The sequence below is a fragment of the Giraffa tippelskirchi genome, chromosome 10 (assembly GCF_054371585.1).
Source record: "Giraffa tippelskirchi isolate mGirTip1 chromosome 10, T2T-mGirTip1v1.2.pri, whole genome shotgun sequence".
NCBI lineage: Eukaryota > Metazoa > Chordata > Mammalia > Artiodactyla > Giraffidae > Giraffa > Giraffa tippelskirchi.
This window is the reverse complement of record NC_137284.1, coordinates 72,333,770-72,350,641: the sequence shown is the minus strand read 5'-3', so window position 1 is coordinate 72,350,641 and position 16,872 is coordinate 72,333,770. Positions and strand designations below refer to the sequence as shown.

At 35.8% G+C, this 16,872-nt stretch overlaps 1 protein-coding gene and 1 long non-coding RNA gene across 2 annotated transcripts in view; one reads left to right on the top strand and one right to left on the bottom strand.

Moving 5' to 3' along the window:
* Window positions 1-712, bottom strand: part of LOC145524782 (uncharacterized) — a 189,547-nt gene extending 188,835 nt beyond the window's left edge. Inside the window, exon 1 of the long non-coding RNA XR_014067835.1 lies at window positions 638-712. This is a non-coding gene — a long non-coding RNA (uncharacterized LOC145524782). The remainder of the gene's footprint in view (window positions 1-637) is intronic.
* Window positions 713-5,007: 4,295 nt separating this feature from the next.
* AGR3 (anterior gradient 3, protein disulphide isomerase family member) lies at window positions 5,008-16,053 on the top strand. Its single transcript, XM_081537665.1, has 7 exons — window positions 5,008-5,139; window positions 9,950-10,013; window positions 13,336-13,388; window positions 13,914-13,990; window positions 14,224-14,287; window positions 15,015-15,098; window positions 15,835-16,053. Exons 1-7 carry the CDS (start codon window positions 5,031-5,033, stop codon window positions 15,882-15,884), a joined length of 501 nt encoding a protein of 166 aa, XP_081393791.1. The 5' UTR covers window positions 5,008-5,030; the 3' UTR covers window positions 15,885-16,053.
* Window positions 16,054-16,872: the final 819 nt, after the last annotated feature.

Below are 16,872 nucleotides of genomic sequence, written 5' to 3'. Positions count from 1 at the left end.
CAATTTGATGAAAAAATACAAGATCACGCTGAAAAATAAAGACCAATAATACCAGAAAAACCTTCAGAAAAATACCAACCACCTGGTATATGAGACAAGTATACTTAAGAAACTGATTAATGTTTATTAAAGAATTTTTAAAATTTTTGCTATAATGTACATATATTTTAAGTATTTTTACTTAGACAAAAATCTTCAATAGAACTATTTGTGATCTACTGTAAAATAAAACCAATTTTGACTGATGTGTATATGTTTCAAAATATCATCTAAAATTACCTAATTCCAATGACCTTTATTACCTTCTTTTACTCTCAATGTTGTCCCAGTTTACAAGATATACTACATGGTCACACTAGTAGGAAAGAAAAAATGACACTGATCAGCTCAGACACCTTGGGACCTCACTTCATTACTCCTCAAGTAGCTGACTTTCTTATTCTCATTATCTATTAAAACAGATAATCTCTGAGGCATTTAACAGAGATGTCCTCAGAGTGTTTTAAGATTTTTCTATAAACCACTACCAGTCAAGAACAAGGTGAAAGCTCTTCCACTCTACTAAGAGGAAAACTTAAGGATGATTGCCCAGCTGTTTCTCTGCTTGTAAGTACTGGATGTAAAATGAACACTATACCTCAAGTTTATGAATCTTCAGCAGGAAGGATTCTATTTCAATAGCATGTTCCAAGGAAGGTTCCCTTTGAGGATTCTATAGAAGAAAGAAAGTACAATTAAATGAACACATGAATCAGAAGTATACTAAAAGAATAATAGAATCTGGCTATGTGGGGTTTCTCTTAGGATAACATGGAAAATTTAGCAGGAAAACTATAAATTTACTATACAAAAGGAATACATTTACCATATAAATTTACTATCTCATATACATACATACGTCTTCATAGAACAAAACTGAACATTCCTGCCTTTAAGAGACATGATGTAGGAACAATGGCTACTTTCTTAACATGATAAAATCAAGCCAGTACTATATCCAAAGTTAAAATACTAGAAGGACACTCCCTAATGTCAGAAGATAACCACCACCTCCACTCTTTGCTGCTGCTGCTGCTGCTGCTAAGTCGCTTCAGTCGTGTCCGACTCTGTGTGACCCCATAGACGGCAGCCCACCAGGCTCCCCCGTCCCTGGGATTCTCCAGGCAAGAATACTGGAGCGGGTTGCCATTTCCTTCTCCAGGGCATGAAAGGGAAAAGTGAAAGTGAAGTCACTCAGTCGTGTCCAACTCTTAGCGACCCCATGGGCTGTAGCCCACCAGGCTCCTCCGTCCACGGGATTCTCCAGGCAAGAGTACTGGAGTGGGGTGCCATTGCCTTCTCCGCCTCCACTCTTTAGCAGTACATTTATTAATATAGTGAATAATCCAAAAGAAAAAAGATAAAGACAGGGAGGGAGGAAAGAAGACAAAAATTTGTTGAACAACCACCTAGATTAAAGATCAGCCAGCTTTTTCTATAAAAGACCTGAGAGTAAAGATATTTAAGACTTCACAGGTCATTCAGTCCCTGTTTCAGTACTGCACTTCTTCTTAGAATTCAAAAGTAACCAGAGACAATAACAGGCAATGGACATGGTTGTGCTTCATCCAGTCATTTCTATTTATAGACACTGACATTTGAATTTCATACAATTTTCACATGTCACAAATTATGATTCTTTTGATTTTTCACCCAAAAACATTTTAAAATGTAAAACCACTCTAAGGTCTTGGTCTGCACAAAAACAGCAGGTGGGCCAGGTTTGAAGACTCTGTCCCAGATCACTTTAACAATAATTAAGTCCAAGAAGTAGAACGTGGTGGGGTAGGCAGATGTGTGTCTGTTGGGGAAGGGGTGAACAGAGAAAGACAGGCAGTACTGGGGAAGGGCAAGAGAAGCTTACTTTCTTTTTGACAGAACTCCATACTTTAAAAGTGCTTTTCCATAATCATAGATTATAAAGAAAAAATTTTTAAACTATTAGATAAATATAGTATCTAATTACCTGCTTTCCTTTTTTTTTTTTTTTGGCATGGTAAGGTAAAGGATTTTATACAGAGTCAAATTATTAAAAAGTTAAATTTCAAAACAGCATAGTTCTCTTTTCCTCTTTCTCAGAAAAGAAGGGGGAATCTGCCCTCTTCAGCTATTAATTCTAATTCTGTAAGGAAAGTAAACCTTAGGAATTCCTCTTTGTTTTATATCTAATCTCAAGCCTCACTGACCTTTCGTCGAGAACAATGGTGCACACACAGTTCCGACATTCATACCAGTTCCTCCCCACCCGCTGCCCCCCCGACCTTTGCCTGGTGTTGAGCTCTAGCCAAACATTAAATTACCCTGAGAAGTAAACGGTGGATGAAAAAAAAAAAGTACAAAGGTGGTATTTGGCCTCATTCTATCAGGACACTCAATCTCAATTTAGAGAAAGAAAGAAGACACTTTCTTTCTTAGTGTGAGAGCATGAGAACTGGAGAGGAGCACAGATTTTTCAGACAAGCCCATTTTTGTAAGTTTGCAGGTGGACTGTGCTCTTGTTTCAAGGCAGGTGGGGCTCTAGATCAGGTGTGTGTGTGTCTATAAATCCACACCCATTTTTAACCAGAAACATCCAGAATACACTTCCAGCAAGAGCACTGACTATTTCAGGTAAGCAAGCAAAATTTCCATATTATTTAATCAGTGGTCAAGCTCGGTTATATTTAAAGGATCAACTTTCACTGTATAAAACTGAGGCCTTCCGTAAGTCAGAGGGAAGTTCAATGAAATTTTTCTTCTTTTAATAAATTAGATTTTCTTTGTTGCCTTCACACTTTTATTCTCTACTTGTATTAATGTTACTATAATAAATTAACATTGATCAAAAGCAACCCCTTTAAAAATTATGCTGCAAGTAACAATTGTTTCTGTTTTCTTTTTTTAATTTTCTTATTGAAGTATAGTTGATTTACAGTATGCAAATTTCTGCTGTACAGCAAAGTGATTCAGTCATAAAGGATATATATGTAAGGAATATAAAGAATATATATATGTATTATATGTATGTGTGTGTTATATATATATATATATACATTTTTATTTTAAATATTCTCTAAGGGGCTCTCTTCCCCAGGAAAGAGAACAGAGGGATGGAGTGAAAGTTTGGGGTTAGCAGATGCAAACTTATATATAGGATGGATAAACAGCAAGGTTCTACTGTTTAGTATAGGGGACTAATTTTAATATCCTGTGAAAGAACATAAAATTTCACTCTCTCTCTTCTTTTACAGAGAATTTTTAAATATATAAGTAAATGACATATGTTAAATTACTTTTGAAAAGTAAAGTACTGTGTCAGAAAGTGCTGCCAGTGTTTATAACACCTAATTGTAGACATGTGGTTATTGGCCTCCGAGTGCGGTGAGGGCTGCTCCCCGGCACATGACCACATCATGTTCATCTGTGTCCCCCAATTAGATTAACCCAAGCATCTGATACTGGAGGATTGTAAGTCACTCATGTTCTATTCACCAGGGAAATTACTACTCGCTCAAAACAGTAATATATAAATTGATTGTCTTCATTATAGAATATATTTAATACTTCTTTTACAATTTATCACTGTCAAACAGAGAACAAGTATTTTGATTTTTTTAAGTAGAACAGTCTGATGATCATACCTAATAACTTGAAATCTGAAAAAAAAAAATTCAGTTCCTATTTAAATTTGGCAGCTTTAAACTAAGAAAAAGGTGAAGTTATAACTTCTTTTGATAGAGATTCTACCTACTTATCTCTGTCCGTATCATATAGAATTTTTTCTCATGCTTCCTCCAGATTAACTGCTTCTTAACTCCTTGCTTCTAAAGATACCTGGAAGAATCTTATGGCAACTGGGGGCTCTCTTCCCCAGAAAAGAGAACAAAAGCTCATAAAATTTTATAGACAAATTCAGAGATTTTTGAGACTTCAGGAACTCAATCACAGATCGTCTAGAAGCTTCCTGGACCCAAGTTAAGACCCTGACTTAGATGATTGCTTCCATTTCTCTACAGCAACTTTCACCCCAACAAAGCCTGCCCTCCCCACATTGGACTCTGTGTTCCAGATTCAACTGTCTTTATCCCCTACTGAAATCTACCCTTTCTTTGTTCCAATCTTTACAGTACAAGATGACATCCGTAAGGTAAAAGATGGCATTCTGAAATGTTTTACAGTATTACCAAGTTATAAGAACTTAAACTGCAATACTTATCAGCATCATGATTATTGTTTAACAGGGTTTCTCAATACAAAGAAATTTACAAGTGAGTCCTTTCCAGATTAGGAAAGAAAATAATTTAAATAGAACCAAAGCAACCATTTTCAATCCAGGAGAGAACTGAAGGGATGCCCCACTGGCAAAAGAAAGATGCTGAAATGAGAGGCCTGATTTTTAAATAGGGCAGGGTTGCACACTGAAGAGCCAAAGGTTGAGTCAACGATGGGAGGATAAAGATAAATGACTATCAAGGAACTGAAAAACAAGAACCTCTATATTCCATTTTTCCTCTCATTTGCACTTTAAGCACTAATTGTTCATGCCTCATCTTACTGTCTTGGCATAAAGTTAAAACAATGTATTAATCAAAAGGCAAAGATTATTTATGCATGACACTTGTCACCTTCCCACTGCATTCAGCAGGGGCAAGCCCTTTAATCAACATGATTTTATCTGAGATTTAAAGCAGCGCTGTAAGCACTCAAAGGCTGTCAGAAGTAGGCTTTGGGTGCCTGTTTGGATGTCAACTTCATTGTACTGCCTCCAGGAAGCCCAAACACTGTGGCTTTTCATCAGGTGGACTTTTATTGAATTGATTGCATTTTTACAATAATTTAAAAATAAAATGTGAAAGTTCTAGATGATTGTACCATGTCAACTCACACAAGCAAAGCAACGTGTCAGCCTAAGTTTGGTCTAACTCTTAACAAATGTCTTGAGGACGGCTTGAGGTAACCTACTAGATTCTGACATTTTTTACCATCCAGTTCTGAAGGATACTTGAGAAGACATGATGTCACACTCAGCTCTGGTCCTCTGCCTCTTATTCATCACAGTTTCTTCCAACCTTGCCATTGCTATCAAAAAGGAAAAGAGACCTCCTCAGACACTTTCAAGAGGTACGGGAATTTCATTTTATTTTCTAAACTCAGTCATTTGGATTGTTTTAAAATTCTTCATTTCTTGCCCAGTCTATTTATAAAACCAACTCAATTAACTGGAATTTTTTGTTGTGTGTCACTTGAAAACAGGGGAAAAAGAATCCCAGAAAGGATCAGTTAATTTTAAAGAGTGAGCCAAATCAAATGAAAAAGAAATTGTGCTGCATCTTCTATAGAGATAGTGGAAAACTAGTTTCATTGCCTATAACTTTGGTAACCAGGGTCCTAGAAAATTCTGGAAAATTCTATTGATTGATATGTCATACTGATATCCTAAATGCAATCAGAATTTCCATAGAATTTGTTCCAGTGCTCTGTCCAATATTGATTCAGGCAAGAAAATAATTTGGAATGATTTTATACTGGGATCCCTCAAAAATTATTTTATCTCCATCCTCCAAGAATTCTGGTTAACCAAGTGTTTGCTATGCTGACTCCGGGTAACCGAAATAGTATTTTTAGACAATAAGATCTAGATTTGCCATGGGCTACACTGTTGAGAAAACATCTGCTTTGTATCAACTGCTTTACTTTGACCTAAGAAACAAATATATCTTCACCTATAAAGAAATATAAACAAGATTCTCAAAATTGAATCCTACATTTCCAGCTACCAGAAATGTAAAGAAAATCATTCATCTGCATATAGCTAATTCTAAATTAGTAGCACAACCCAAAAAAAAACACTTGACCACTACTTGGAATGGCAATGTGAACTAAGTAATAAACAAATGGAGATAAACTATAGCATAATTTCAAATTTGAAAATATTGACTTTCTTTCCAAGTTAATTTATCCCTTAATAAATGTACTGGATGCCAGCCAACTGCTCACCAATATTCAGCCAAAATAATTAATTCTACTTCAGTTTAAAATCACAGAAAGTCTAAAAAAATTAGTAAGCTTTTGCAAAATAAATAAAAAGAGGGAAATATTTTCCTCAGTGTAATTTATCATGTGATCTCCATATATACACAGACAATAGTCATAAAACAACGAACTCATCAGCCTTAAATTGCCAAAGACCAAATTAGTCACTGCCCTTAAAGACCTTCGAGGGCTGAATTAAACACCATGTGTAACACCAAGTAGCATATGGAGCTGCTTGGAGTGGGGAGCAGCACCAGTTAAACAGAGACATTGTTAGGGAGAAGAGGGACTATTAATTGGAAAAAGTTAAGAAATGGTTCAATATAAAAGTGAACCCCAAAATCTTAACTTTCTTTGGAATCAAAAGAACTCCTCTGCAAGCAGCACCTGCATACAGTAAGTACTCAATAAACACATATTGAAGATGAACGAAATCTCAGATGACATGTAAACATAGCCAGTACTGAATTATGAATTATGAACTAAGATCATGACATCCAGTCCCATCACTTCATGGCAAATAGAAGGGGAAAAAGTGGAAACAGTGACAGATTTTATTTTCTTGGGCTCCAAAATCACCGTGGATGGTAACTGCACCATGAAATTAAAAGACACTTGCTCCTTGGAAGAAAATCAGTGACGAACCTAGATGGCATATTAAAAAGCAGAGATACCACTTTGCTGACAAAGGTCCATCTAGTTAAAGTTATGGTTTTTCCAGTAGTCATGTATGGATGTGAGAGTTGGACCATAAAGAAGGCTGAGTGCCAAAAAAACGATGCTTTCTAACTCTGGTGTTGGAGAAGACTCTTGAGAGTTCCTTGGACCGCAAGGAGATCAGACCAGTCAACCCTAAGGGAAATCAGACCAAATATTCATGGGAAGGACTGATGCTGAAGCTCTAATACTTTGGCTACCCAATGCGAAGAGCTGACTCATTGGTAAAGACCCTGATGCTGGGAAAGGCTGAGGGTAGGAGAAGGGGGCAACAGAGGACGAGATGGTTGGATGGCAATATCGACTCAATGGACATGAATTAGAGCAAACTCCAGGAGATGGTGAAGGACAGGGAAGCCTGGCATGCTGCTGTCCATGGAGTTGCAAAGAGTTGGACATGATTGAGTGAATAAATAACAACAACAATGAACAGAGACCCTGAAGACAGTTTAAATTCTGTACTGCTACTGCTAAGTCGCTTCAGTCGTGTCCGACTCTGTGTGACCCCATAGACGGCAGCCCACCAGGCTCTGCCGTCCCTGGGATTCTCCAGGCAAGAATACTGGAGTGGGTTGCCATTTCCTTCTCCAGTGCATGAAAGGGAAAAATGAAAGTGAAGTCGCTCAGTCATGTCCGACTCCTAGCGACCCCATGGGTCTGCAGCCTATCAGGCTCCTCCACCCATGGGATTTTCCAGGCAAGAGTACTGGAGTGGGGTGCCATTGCCTTCTCCTTTGTACTACCTTTGGTCTATTGTGATTATGAGGTAAAGTGTATAAAAACAATTATAATACAATATGACTATCTTGCCAAGCTATGAACGAACTGTTTGAGAGCAGGGACTATCCTCCCCCACCTTTGTACACCCAGTGCCAAGTGGAGCAAGGCATATAGCAGATGTTCCTTTAATGTTTGCAGAACTAAGTTCACCAAGGGCAGAGAACAGTAATTCTTCCCATTGCTGACATTCTAGCATTGAATGGTATTTGCAACAGAAGAGGGAAATTAAGTAGGAGCCTAGTCTCACTGGCTGTTTCCAAAGGAACTTTTATTGAATGCTAAACATAGCATAAAGTTACGACATATGCTCAAGCAAAGAAAATCCTTCAGGATTACTACAGACAGGAACGGTTCCTGCTAAGGTGGGGGTACTAAGCTAACATAAGTTGGTCTTCCAATATCCAGCGTCTAAAATCAGGCAAAACAAACCAACAACATTTCTGGTAAGGGAGTAAAATAATGCAGTCACTTTGGAAAAAGTCTGGTAGTGCCCCCAAAATGTTAAAGGTACAGTTACCATTTGGTCCAGCAATTCCACCTCTAGGGATATACCCAGGGAAAATGAAAACATATGTTCACACAAAAGTTTTGCATCCATGTGTTCACAGCAGCAGTATTCATAAAATCCAAAAAGTAGAAACAACCCAAATGTTCATCAAATGATGAATGGATAAAGAAAATGTGGTATAGTGTTACAATGGAATGGCCCAAGAATGAAGTCCTAATACACGCAATGACATGGATGAACCTTGAAAACATTGTACTGAATGAAAGCATCCAGCCATAAAATACATCACATCTTATATGATTCCAGACACAAAACATCTGGAATAAGGTAACCTACAGACAGAAAGTGGATTCAGTGTTTCTTAGGGTTAAGGAAATGAAAGGATTAGGTGGTGATAACTGAGTGGTTTCATTTTCAGGTGATAAAAATGTTCTCTTAATTAGTGCGGTGATGGTTGCACACTATGTAAATACACCGAAAAAAGTATCTACTTTCAATAGATGAATTGTATTGTTATTAATTATATTTAATAGTCTCTATTAACAAACAAATGAAAACCTGACAAGAATCTTGCAATCATATTTATCTTGCTTCATAATTCTGTTTCATAAGTCCTGGCCATCTTCTAAGCCATGGTATCAAAACAAGAAACTCCAGTCTGACACACTTGAAAGAAAGAAAGAAAAGAAAGTGAAGTCGCTCAGTCGTGTCTGACTCTTTGCGACCCCATGAACTGTAGCCTACCACGCTCTCCGTCCATGGGATTTTCCAGGCAAGAGTACTGGAGCGGGTTGCCATTTCCTTCTCCAGAGGATGTTCCCCAACCCAGGGATCGAACCTGGATTTCCCGCATTGTAGGCAGACGCTTTACCGTCTGAGCCACCAGGGAAGAGTCTCAGCATACAAAAAAATCTGAGTACAAACTAGACTGCAAATATTTCTATTTTCAAATTAATTCAGTCTTTTCCATCTGTAGACTGAGACGTTTCCAGAAAATACTATGAAATACTTTGTGTCTTCTCCTCGACAGTCATTCTTCAATCACGAGTATACATCCCCGTCTCCTCACATCACCTCTTTAAGGACCAGTAGGTTCTCTCTCTACTCCTTGCGTTCTGTCTCCCTCTCCTCCACTCTTTTTTGGATGCTTCCAAAACAACTGTGTTTTATTGGTTTGTCTCTCAACTATGAAATTTCTACAGCAGAATTTTTTACCTGTTAACAACTCAAAAGCAAAATTTGAAATTGTGTTTTTTCATGATGTATTTTCATTTTAAAGGCGTCAACATCTCTCAATACTCAAGCTTCAAGGACACTAGACAGTATAGTCCAATACATTCCTAATAGATTTACAAAGTATGTATGGGATTCCCAGGTGGCACTAGTGGTAAAGAACCCACCTGCCAATGCAGGAGATGCAAGAGACCTGGGTTCAATCCCTGGGTCAGGAAGATCCCCTGGAGGAGGAAACAGCAAACCGCTCCAATGTTTTTGCCTGGAGAATCCCATGGACAGAGGAACATGGCGGGCTACAGTCCACAGGTCACAAAAAGTCAGACATGACCGAAGCAACTTAGCACTAGCACTTACAAAGCATGCAGATTAACTAGTCTTCTCCTGTACAATCTGAAAGCCAGAGTTTTTGCATGGTCCAAAGATATCTTATCAATCACCACTAACCATAATAGCATCTACTGAACATTTATTAGGTTCAAGGCCATGGGTGTTGAGATGTGAAACAGAGTTACAAAACCTCAGCACTATCATCTAAAAGAACACAACCTCTTCCTATCTAATTATAATCATGTATCCTCTATACCAAATGGCACATGTGCATTTCAGAACTCTTCAGGGGTCTTGAGTTGATACACTGATTTCCCTCTTCTGTTTTAGGATGGGGAGATGACATCACTTGGGTGCAGACTTATGAGGAAGGTCTCTTTCATTCTCAAAAAAGGTAAAATACCTCTCATTCAACTTTGACAGATGATACACATACGTCATGGTTGAGAGCCAAAAAACTAGCATGTTAGCTTTTGAAAGGACACAGTAACAATTTGCTCTGATATTGAGTGCCGTTTAAACTAAGAGTTCCTATTAGAGTTTTTTATAAACAAGAGTTCTAAATATCCTTGTATTAATTCTTTAGTAACCCAGGCAAGCTTTTATACTGAGGAATAACTGACTTAACATTGTATTAGTGTCAGACATACAAAATAATGATTGATATTTGTATATATAGCAAAATGGTACACCAATAAGTCTAGTTAACATCCACTAAGTAAACTTTTGAATATAAGCTGCATAAACAAAACAGCTTTACACACTGGGCATTATACAGGCTTAAACAGAAACCTGGTTTACAGCAGTGCTTCTCAAGGCTGTCTGATTATCAGAACAATTCAGAGAGCCTTCTTTAAACTCCACATTCATGGTCAGTCAGTCCAGTACTTACTGAGTACCCACTGCTATGTGCCAGGCACTGTTATACACTCAATGACCAAGAGTGACATGATTTTTATCCTTGAAGATCTACTGACTTTGAGGGGATAGAGCTGAGAAACTTACATTTTTAAAAGCACCCCAAATATTTATCAAATATCAAAAGAGAGTTCAATTCAACTTTCAAAGAAAAAGGAAAGATTCCAAATAATTGAATAACACACTCTCAACACTGGACAAACATTATCAAAAAACACAGAAAACTTTACAGAATAATCTTATTATCAAAGAGAAATGCAAAAAGTAAACAACATATTAGCAAAGAGCAGCCAGCAGAACACTTAAAAAATATACTCTGATAAAGTGAAATTCAGTTTGGGAATGCCAAAAGATTCAAGATTAAGAAATCTATTAAAATAATCTAACATTCATAAGGACACAAATCATACAAGTGTCTCCTATCAGCATAAATGGTGAAGAGGCATTTACAATAATGCCAAATCCATATTGGAGTTTTAAAAACTTTTATTTAACAATATTAATTTATTTTTATTTATCCTAACAAGGAAATATCCATCCCAGTAAAAACAAAAAAACAAACCTAAAAACCCAGTATCATGCTTACTGGGAAAATCAGTTAAAGTATCCCACTGATGGGATTCTTTAATCACCACAATTACTAACATTGTTCTCGAGACACCAATCAATGCAATTAGATAAGAAAAACTTTAAAAGGAGAGTGTGAAAGTACCTTCATTTGCAGATGTTGACTGTGTACATGAAAAACTTGAGAATCAATTCTAAGTATTCAGAAGTATGAAAATTAAGTTAAATTAGATGAGACTAAATTAATACCCAGAAATCAATGGCATATATATATAAATAAAATTAAAGGACTTCTCAGGTAATGCCAGTGATACAGAACCTGCATGCCAATTCAGGAGACATAAGAGACATGGGTATGATCCCTGGGTCAGGAAGATCTCTTGGAGGAGGGCATGGCAACCCACTCCAGTACTCTTGCCTGGAGAATCTCATGGACAGAGGAGCCTGGTGGGCTACAGTTCATTGGGTGACAAAGAGTCAGGCACAACTAAAGAGACTTAGCACACACGCACATAAAATTAAAATGGTTAAATAGCAGCAAAAAAAGACAAAATATCTCAGGATAAATGACAGAAAATGCACGAAATCTGTTATGAACTAAATGTACTACTGAGAAAATTACAAACCTATGACAAGAGTTCTGTGTTCTTATATAGGAAGACTCAACATTGTAAAAATGTCAATTCTCGTTATACTTCAAATTTTTTAAAGACAATCACAATATATTAGTACAATTTTTGTTTAAAAAATAATTCTAAAATTGAAATGGGAACATAGACACAAATAGTTAGGAATATTCTGAAAAAGAAAACAGTGGGGACTAGCCTTTAATCAATATGTAACATTTTATCAAACTACAATAAAACAATATGTTACTGGTAAATGAACTGAACAGAATGGAGAAAATAGAAATAAAACCAGATACAACAGAAACTGTGTATGTGATAAAGCAGCATTTTAAGTCAGGAATAGGGGACACAGAGTATGTAAAATAATTATTGTTAGAATTTGAGAGTCATGTGGAAAATAAACTTGGATCCATATCTCACATTTTACACCAAAATAAATTACAAAGATTAATTATAAGGATGAAACCATTAAGGTATTAGAAGATACTATTGCAAAATTTTATTCTTTAAATTCTTAGAGTATAGAAGGGCTGATATTATGGTGAGGCATGAGGGATGTCTAGGATGCAGAAACAAAGCACTTAATTTTTTGCCCTCGATGTTACTCCTGCCTCACCTTTATATTTCTTTAGGCTTGAGTATCGGCAAAGTTAAAAAGGAAAAAAAAAAAAAGGAAATGTGAAGTTGGTAAATGTTAACTTTCTATGTTATAAATTTTAAAAGTTGTAGGATTTATTTTACCTAAAATTAATGTAAATTCTAAGTTTGAGGATTAAATGAAATTAACAACTCAAAGTTTATTTTCTTTGAGGTGTATTTCATTTTACCTCTGTTCTTTTAAAGGTTTATGATTTATATTTTTACATTAGTCTCTTTTTGTACCCAACATCCTCTCAAAATTAAACATTAAAAAATATCTTATGTATCCAAATCATAATTCATTTATCCTTTACTATAGTCAACATTCTAACTTTTCTCTAATTCTAAACAGCAGTCAATTAACTATCATAAAAATTTTTTTTTCCAAGAGTTAAAATCAAACTGACACTGAAAAATATATAGGAAGGAACTCTCACTGAGATTGCTTATAGAATTATGACAAGAGTGAAAGTTGGTAAAAATAACCAAATATTAATAGTCTTTTTGCAAAAACTAAAAACAGAAGAAAATAAGTAAAAACTTTATTCTCCTAAAATTTTATACCACATGTTCACTGGAAATGAATGTCTTGTTCATATCCTTTCAACTTTGGAGACAGAATTGACTCTATCTTTCTAACTGGACTACAGTATATGTAAGAATGACCTGGTCAACTTGTTAAGCTGTGATTCCTGGACCTCACCCCCAGAGATTCTGATTGAGTGGACCTGGGGGGAGTCAGATAATTTACATTTCTAATGAGCTACATTTCTGGTGAGGCTGATGCTTCAGTTCTGGGGTCATTTTATGAGTAACACTACTCTAGATTACAGCGCTGTGATTTGTCAACCTGAGAATTTTACTTAATGTCTTACAGAAAGTATGAAAACCTTAAATCTAATTTCTCTGTACAGTTTGACTTGAATGAATCACTTGGCTCAATTTCACACTCTCTCTGTTTAGTAACAAGCCACTGATGGTTATTCATCACTTGGAGGACTGTCAATACTGCCAAGGTAATTTATGCTTTTGAGATCGTCTTGTATTTCCAATATGAAGTAAGAAAGTGACCTAGTTACAAATTAAGAAGGCACTCGAAATTCTATTTAAAAAAAAAAAGACAACTGATAGAGTACCATAACTTTACTAAGGGGCTTAGTGACTACAATGATTGTTAGCAATCTACTGCTGAATATATTTATATTATGTGTCCTTCAGGATTTTATATCCCTCTGCCTCCCCTGCCCCCAAAAAGGTGGGAAAACTGGCTGAAAAGATGATGTTTTAACCAATGAGTCAATGAATTAAGTGACATTATAAAACTGGTGATTTCAATGTGATTATCCCTTGACGCTCCCCCCACTTGGATAGACTGTGTCCCTCATTGCTTTCAATGAGAGACAGAGTAGCAATGGGCCAATCAACTATTAACATCCAAGTTATAGAAGCAAACAAATGCAAAATACTAGCTTTATTTTGCTACATTATTTTAAAGTAATCTTGATCCTTGAAACTAACTGGCATTATATCTTTCCCCACAGCACTAAAAAAAGTGTTTGCCCAAAATAAAGAAATACAAGAAATGGCTCAGAATAATTTCATCATGCTGAATCTCATGGTACATGATCACTACAATTTTTTTTTAATATTTCAATTCAATGGAAAAGTTGAATCTCTTTTAGTCTTTATTTAAAGGCCAAAAGAGCTATGCAGTATTAGTGGACATAGAATATTATATAGAATTGTAAGAGGCTAAAATATAAAATTTACTGAAAACTTTGTTTACATAAAGTATTTTTAAATCAACTGTTAAAAACAATCCAATAACATTTTTTTTTCTTCTTTTGCTAGCATGAGACCACAGATAAGAATTTATCACCTGATGGACAGTATGTGCCTAGAATCATGTTTGTGGGTAATTGTGTAATCTCTTTCCATCAGATTTACAAAATCAGTAGCCTTCTTGCTTTTATTTACTTTCAAATGTTAGTTCAAGTACTATTCCTTTTAAAGAGGAGTCATTAGTAACCCTGGAGAAGGCAATGGCACCCCACTCCAGTACTCTTGCCTGGAAAATCCTCTGGACAGAGGAGCCTAGTAGGCTGCAGTCCATGGGGTCACTGAGTCAGACACAACTGAGCGACTTCACTTTCACTTTTCACTCTCATGCATTGGAGAAGGAAATGGCAACCCACTCCAGTGTTCTTTCCTGGAGAATCCCAGGAATGGTGGAGCCTGTTGGGTTGCCATCTATGGGGTCACACAGAGTCGGACACGACTGAAGTGACTTAACAGCAGCAGCAGCAGCAGCATTAGTAACCCAGTCAACAACAGCTCTTGTTAGTTCAACAATCAAACTCATTATATCTATATTTGCAACTTGTAAATATTGAAGTTTTATTTTTAAATTAACTCATGCTATTAAATCAATCCCCAAAATACTTTCAGTACAGTTCTCTAAACTATGTTGATAGAGAGCTGTAGCACACTAAAGTGGAAATTCTGATTAACTCATCATGAATTAACATGTATGAAAACTGATTTAGCTTGTAAATATGCTTAACGTTTGTTTCAGAGCTAGAAGCATGAATGATTTTCAGAACTTTTAAAAAATATGTAAGTAACTTATTTTTTGTGGGCAGATCCTTCTTTAACAGTCAGAGCTGATATAACTGGAAGATACTCGAACAGATTATATACATATGAACCTCAGGATTTACCACTATGTAAGTATTCTCAAATTATCTTAAACAGTGATGCTAGCAACACTTGACTGTTAGAAGGGTGAGTGATGCCCTCCATCAGCACTTTCCCTCAAACAGTGCTTCCCACCCATCACAGTTCCTGGGATTGGCAGTGGTGGTTGTGGTTAAAATGCAAACTCTTAGCTCCAACTGACATCAGAATTTCTGGGACAACTTGGAATCTCCTTTTTCAACAGGGATCTCTAACAGTCCTTGTGATCACTAAATTTTAAGACCATCAAACAGGATAGAGTACACATTAAAATTACACTAAACCAGTCCATTCTTCTCATATCCAAGATCATATGTGATTTCCTCAAAGTGATTAACAAGTTAAACTCTTTCTCTTCCTTTAATGACTATAAGCAAGGAGATACAGTCTGACTTGGGACTTTCATTCTTAAAAACACTTACTATCAGCTATGCTTAATAAGATAGCTATGCTTGTCATATCCAATGAAACTAATACAAAATAATCAGGTAACAAAACAGATACCCCCTCAAATCCCTCTGATAAAATTCTTTAACGTAAAGTAATTAATCAGCTCTTAAAGGTCTAATCCCTAAATTTATGTGTACACTTTTATATAATAGTTTTTAATATTGCAGATAAATCCCCATATCTTTATATCTGTTAAACAGGTTGATTTTAGATTCAGGGTTAATTATAAAATTTTATACTCTCATTTACTAATAATATATATTTACTTTATTACAGTGATAGAAAACATGAAGAAAGCATTAAAACTTATTCAATCCGAGTTATAATATATTACCTCTAAGAGGTCAAAAGTCATGAAGAAAAACTTCTGGTTAACTAACTAAAACTAAATGGGTGGGTACATGAATTGTGTAACATTATCATTTACGTTCTTAATGTGCTTGAATATTCTTATGAAGGTAAAATGATATATCAATAAAAGTCAAAACCTGAGCATGACAATGTTGTGGTTTGCCTGCACTGGTAGCAAAGAAAGCTTTTCATGAGCTGATAGTTACAGCGGAGACATAAGAAAAAGGCATTTACATTGGTTGTTTCTATTTTCTGATCTATCATTCCTTCTACCAAGTAATCTAATCTTATTTCTGACCCCTTTATTACATAGAACATGCAAGCTTAGGTCATGCCTGATCTTCATGTCACCAAAGCAAATGGATCATCTCTATCCACTTATTGTTTGAACTTTTAGCAGCCCAACTCTTAGAATTAACCATTTACTTCTTTTTATCTCTAATTATAATAAATTTAAATAATATTTTAAAACTTTAAATACATTTTTCTTATTAGATGGATATTTAACACTTAATAATTTTAAGAAGAACAAAATTGTCTCCAGAATATTAAAGAATTCCTCCAGCCAACTAGATGAAGAGGAATCTATACACTCTGAAATTATCAAACATTCAACCACCAACTCAATTCTTGACAGGAAGCTTCTGGAGTATCACATCCATGTCTTCTATTCCTTCAAATAACAGTCTCCCAAAATCCTGATTTTTTATGGACAAAATTTCCATCATCAGTTACAGTAATTCTAATCACTGATGAAAATCTCTTAATCAGCTGAGATTAATTCTCAGAAAGGTAAGAATGTTTCAGATGGGCAAAAGTTATCCTAATCCATAGGATTTGGCTGCATTTAAATAACTTGAATTATTTTAGATACAAAGGTACACTATCTTATGAGATAGATATACAACATTTATGATATCTATATCTAATTAATTCCAATGTTTCATGAGTCAGGGAAAGAAA

Bases quoted from the DNA above. Each gene is read 5' to 3' on its own strand.
- AGR3 (XM_081537665.1), top strand. From the start codon at position 5,031: ATGATGTCACACTCAGCTCTGGTCCTCTGCCTCTTATTCATCACAGTT. The intron at 10,014-13,335 runs GTAAAATACCTC...CTCTCTGTTTAG, and splicing joins CTCTTTCATTCTCAAAAAAG to TAACAAGCCACTGATGGTTA. The intron at 13,991-14,223 runs GTACATGATCAC...TTCTTTTGCTAG, and splicing joins TCATCATGCTGAATCTCATG to CATGAGACCACAGATAAGAA.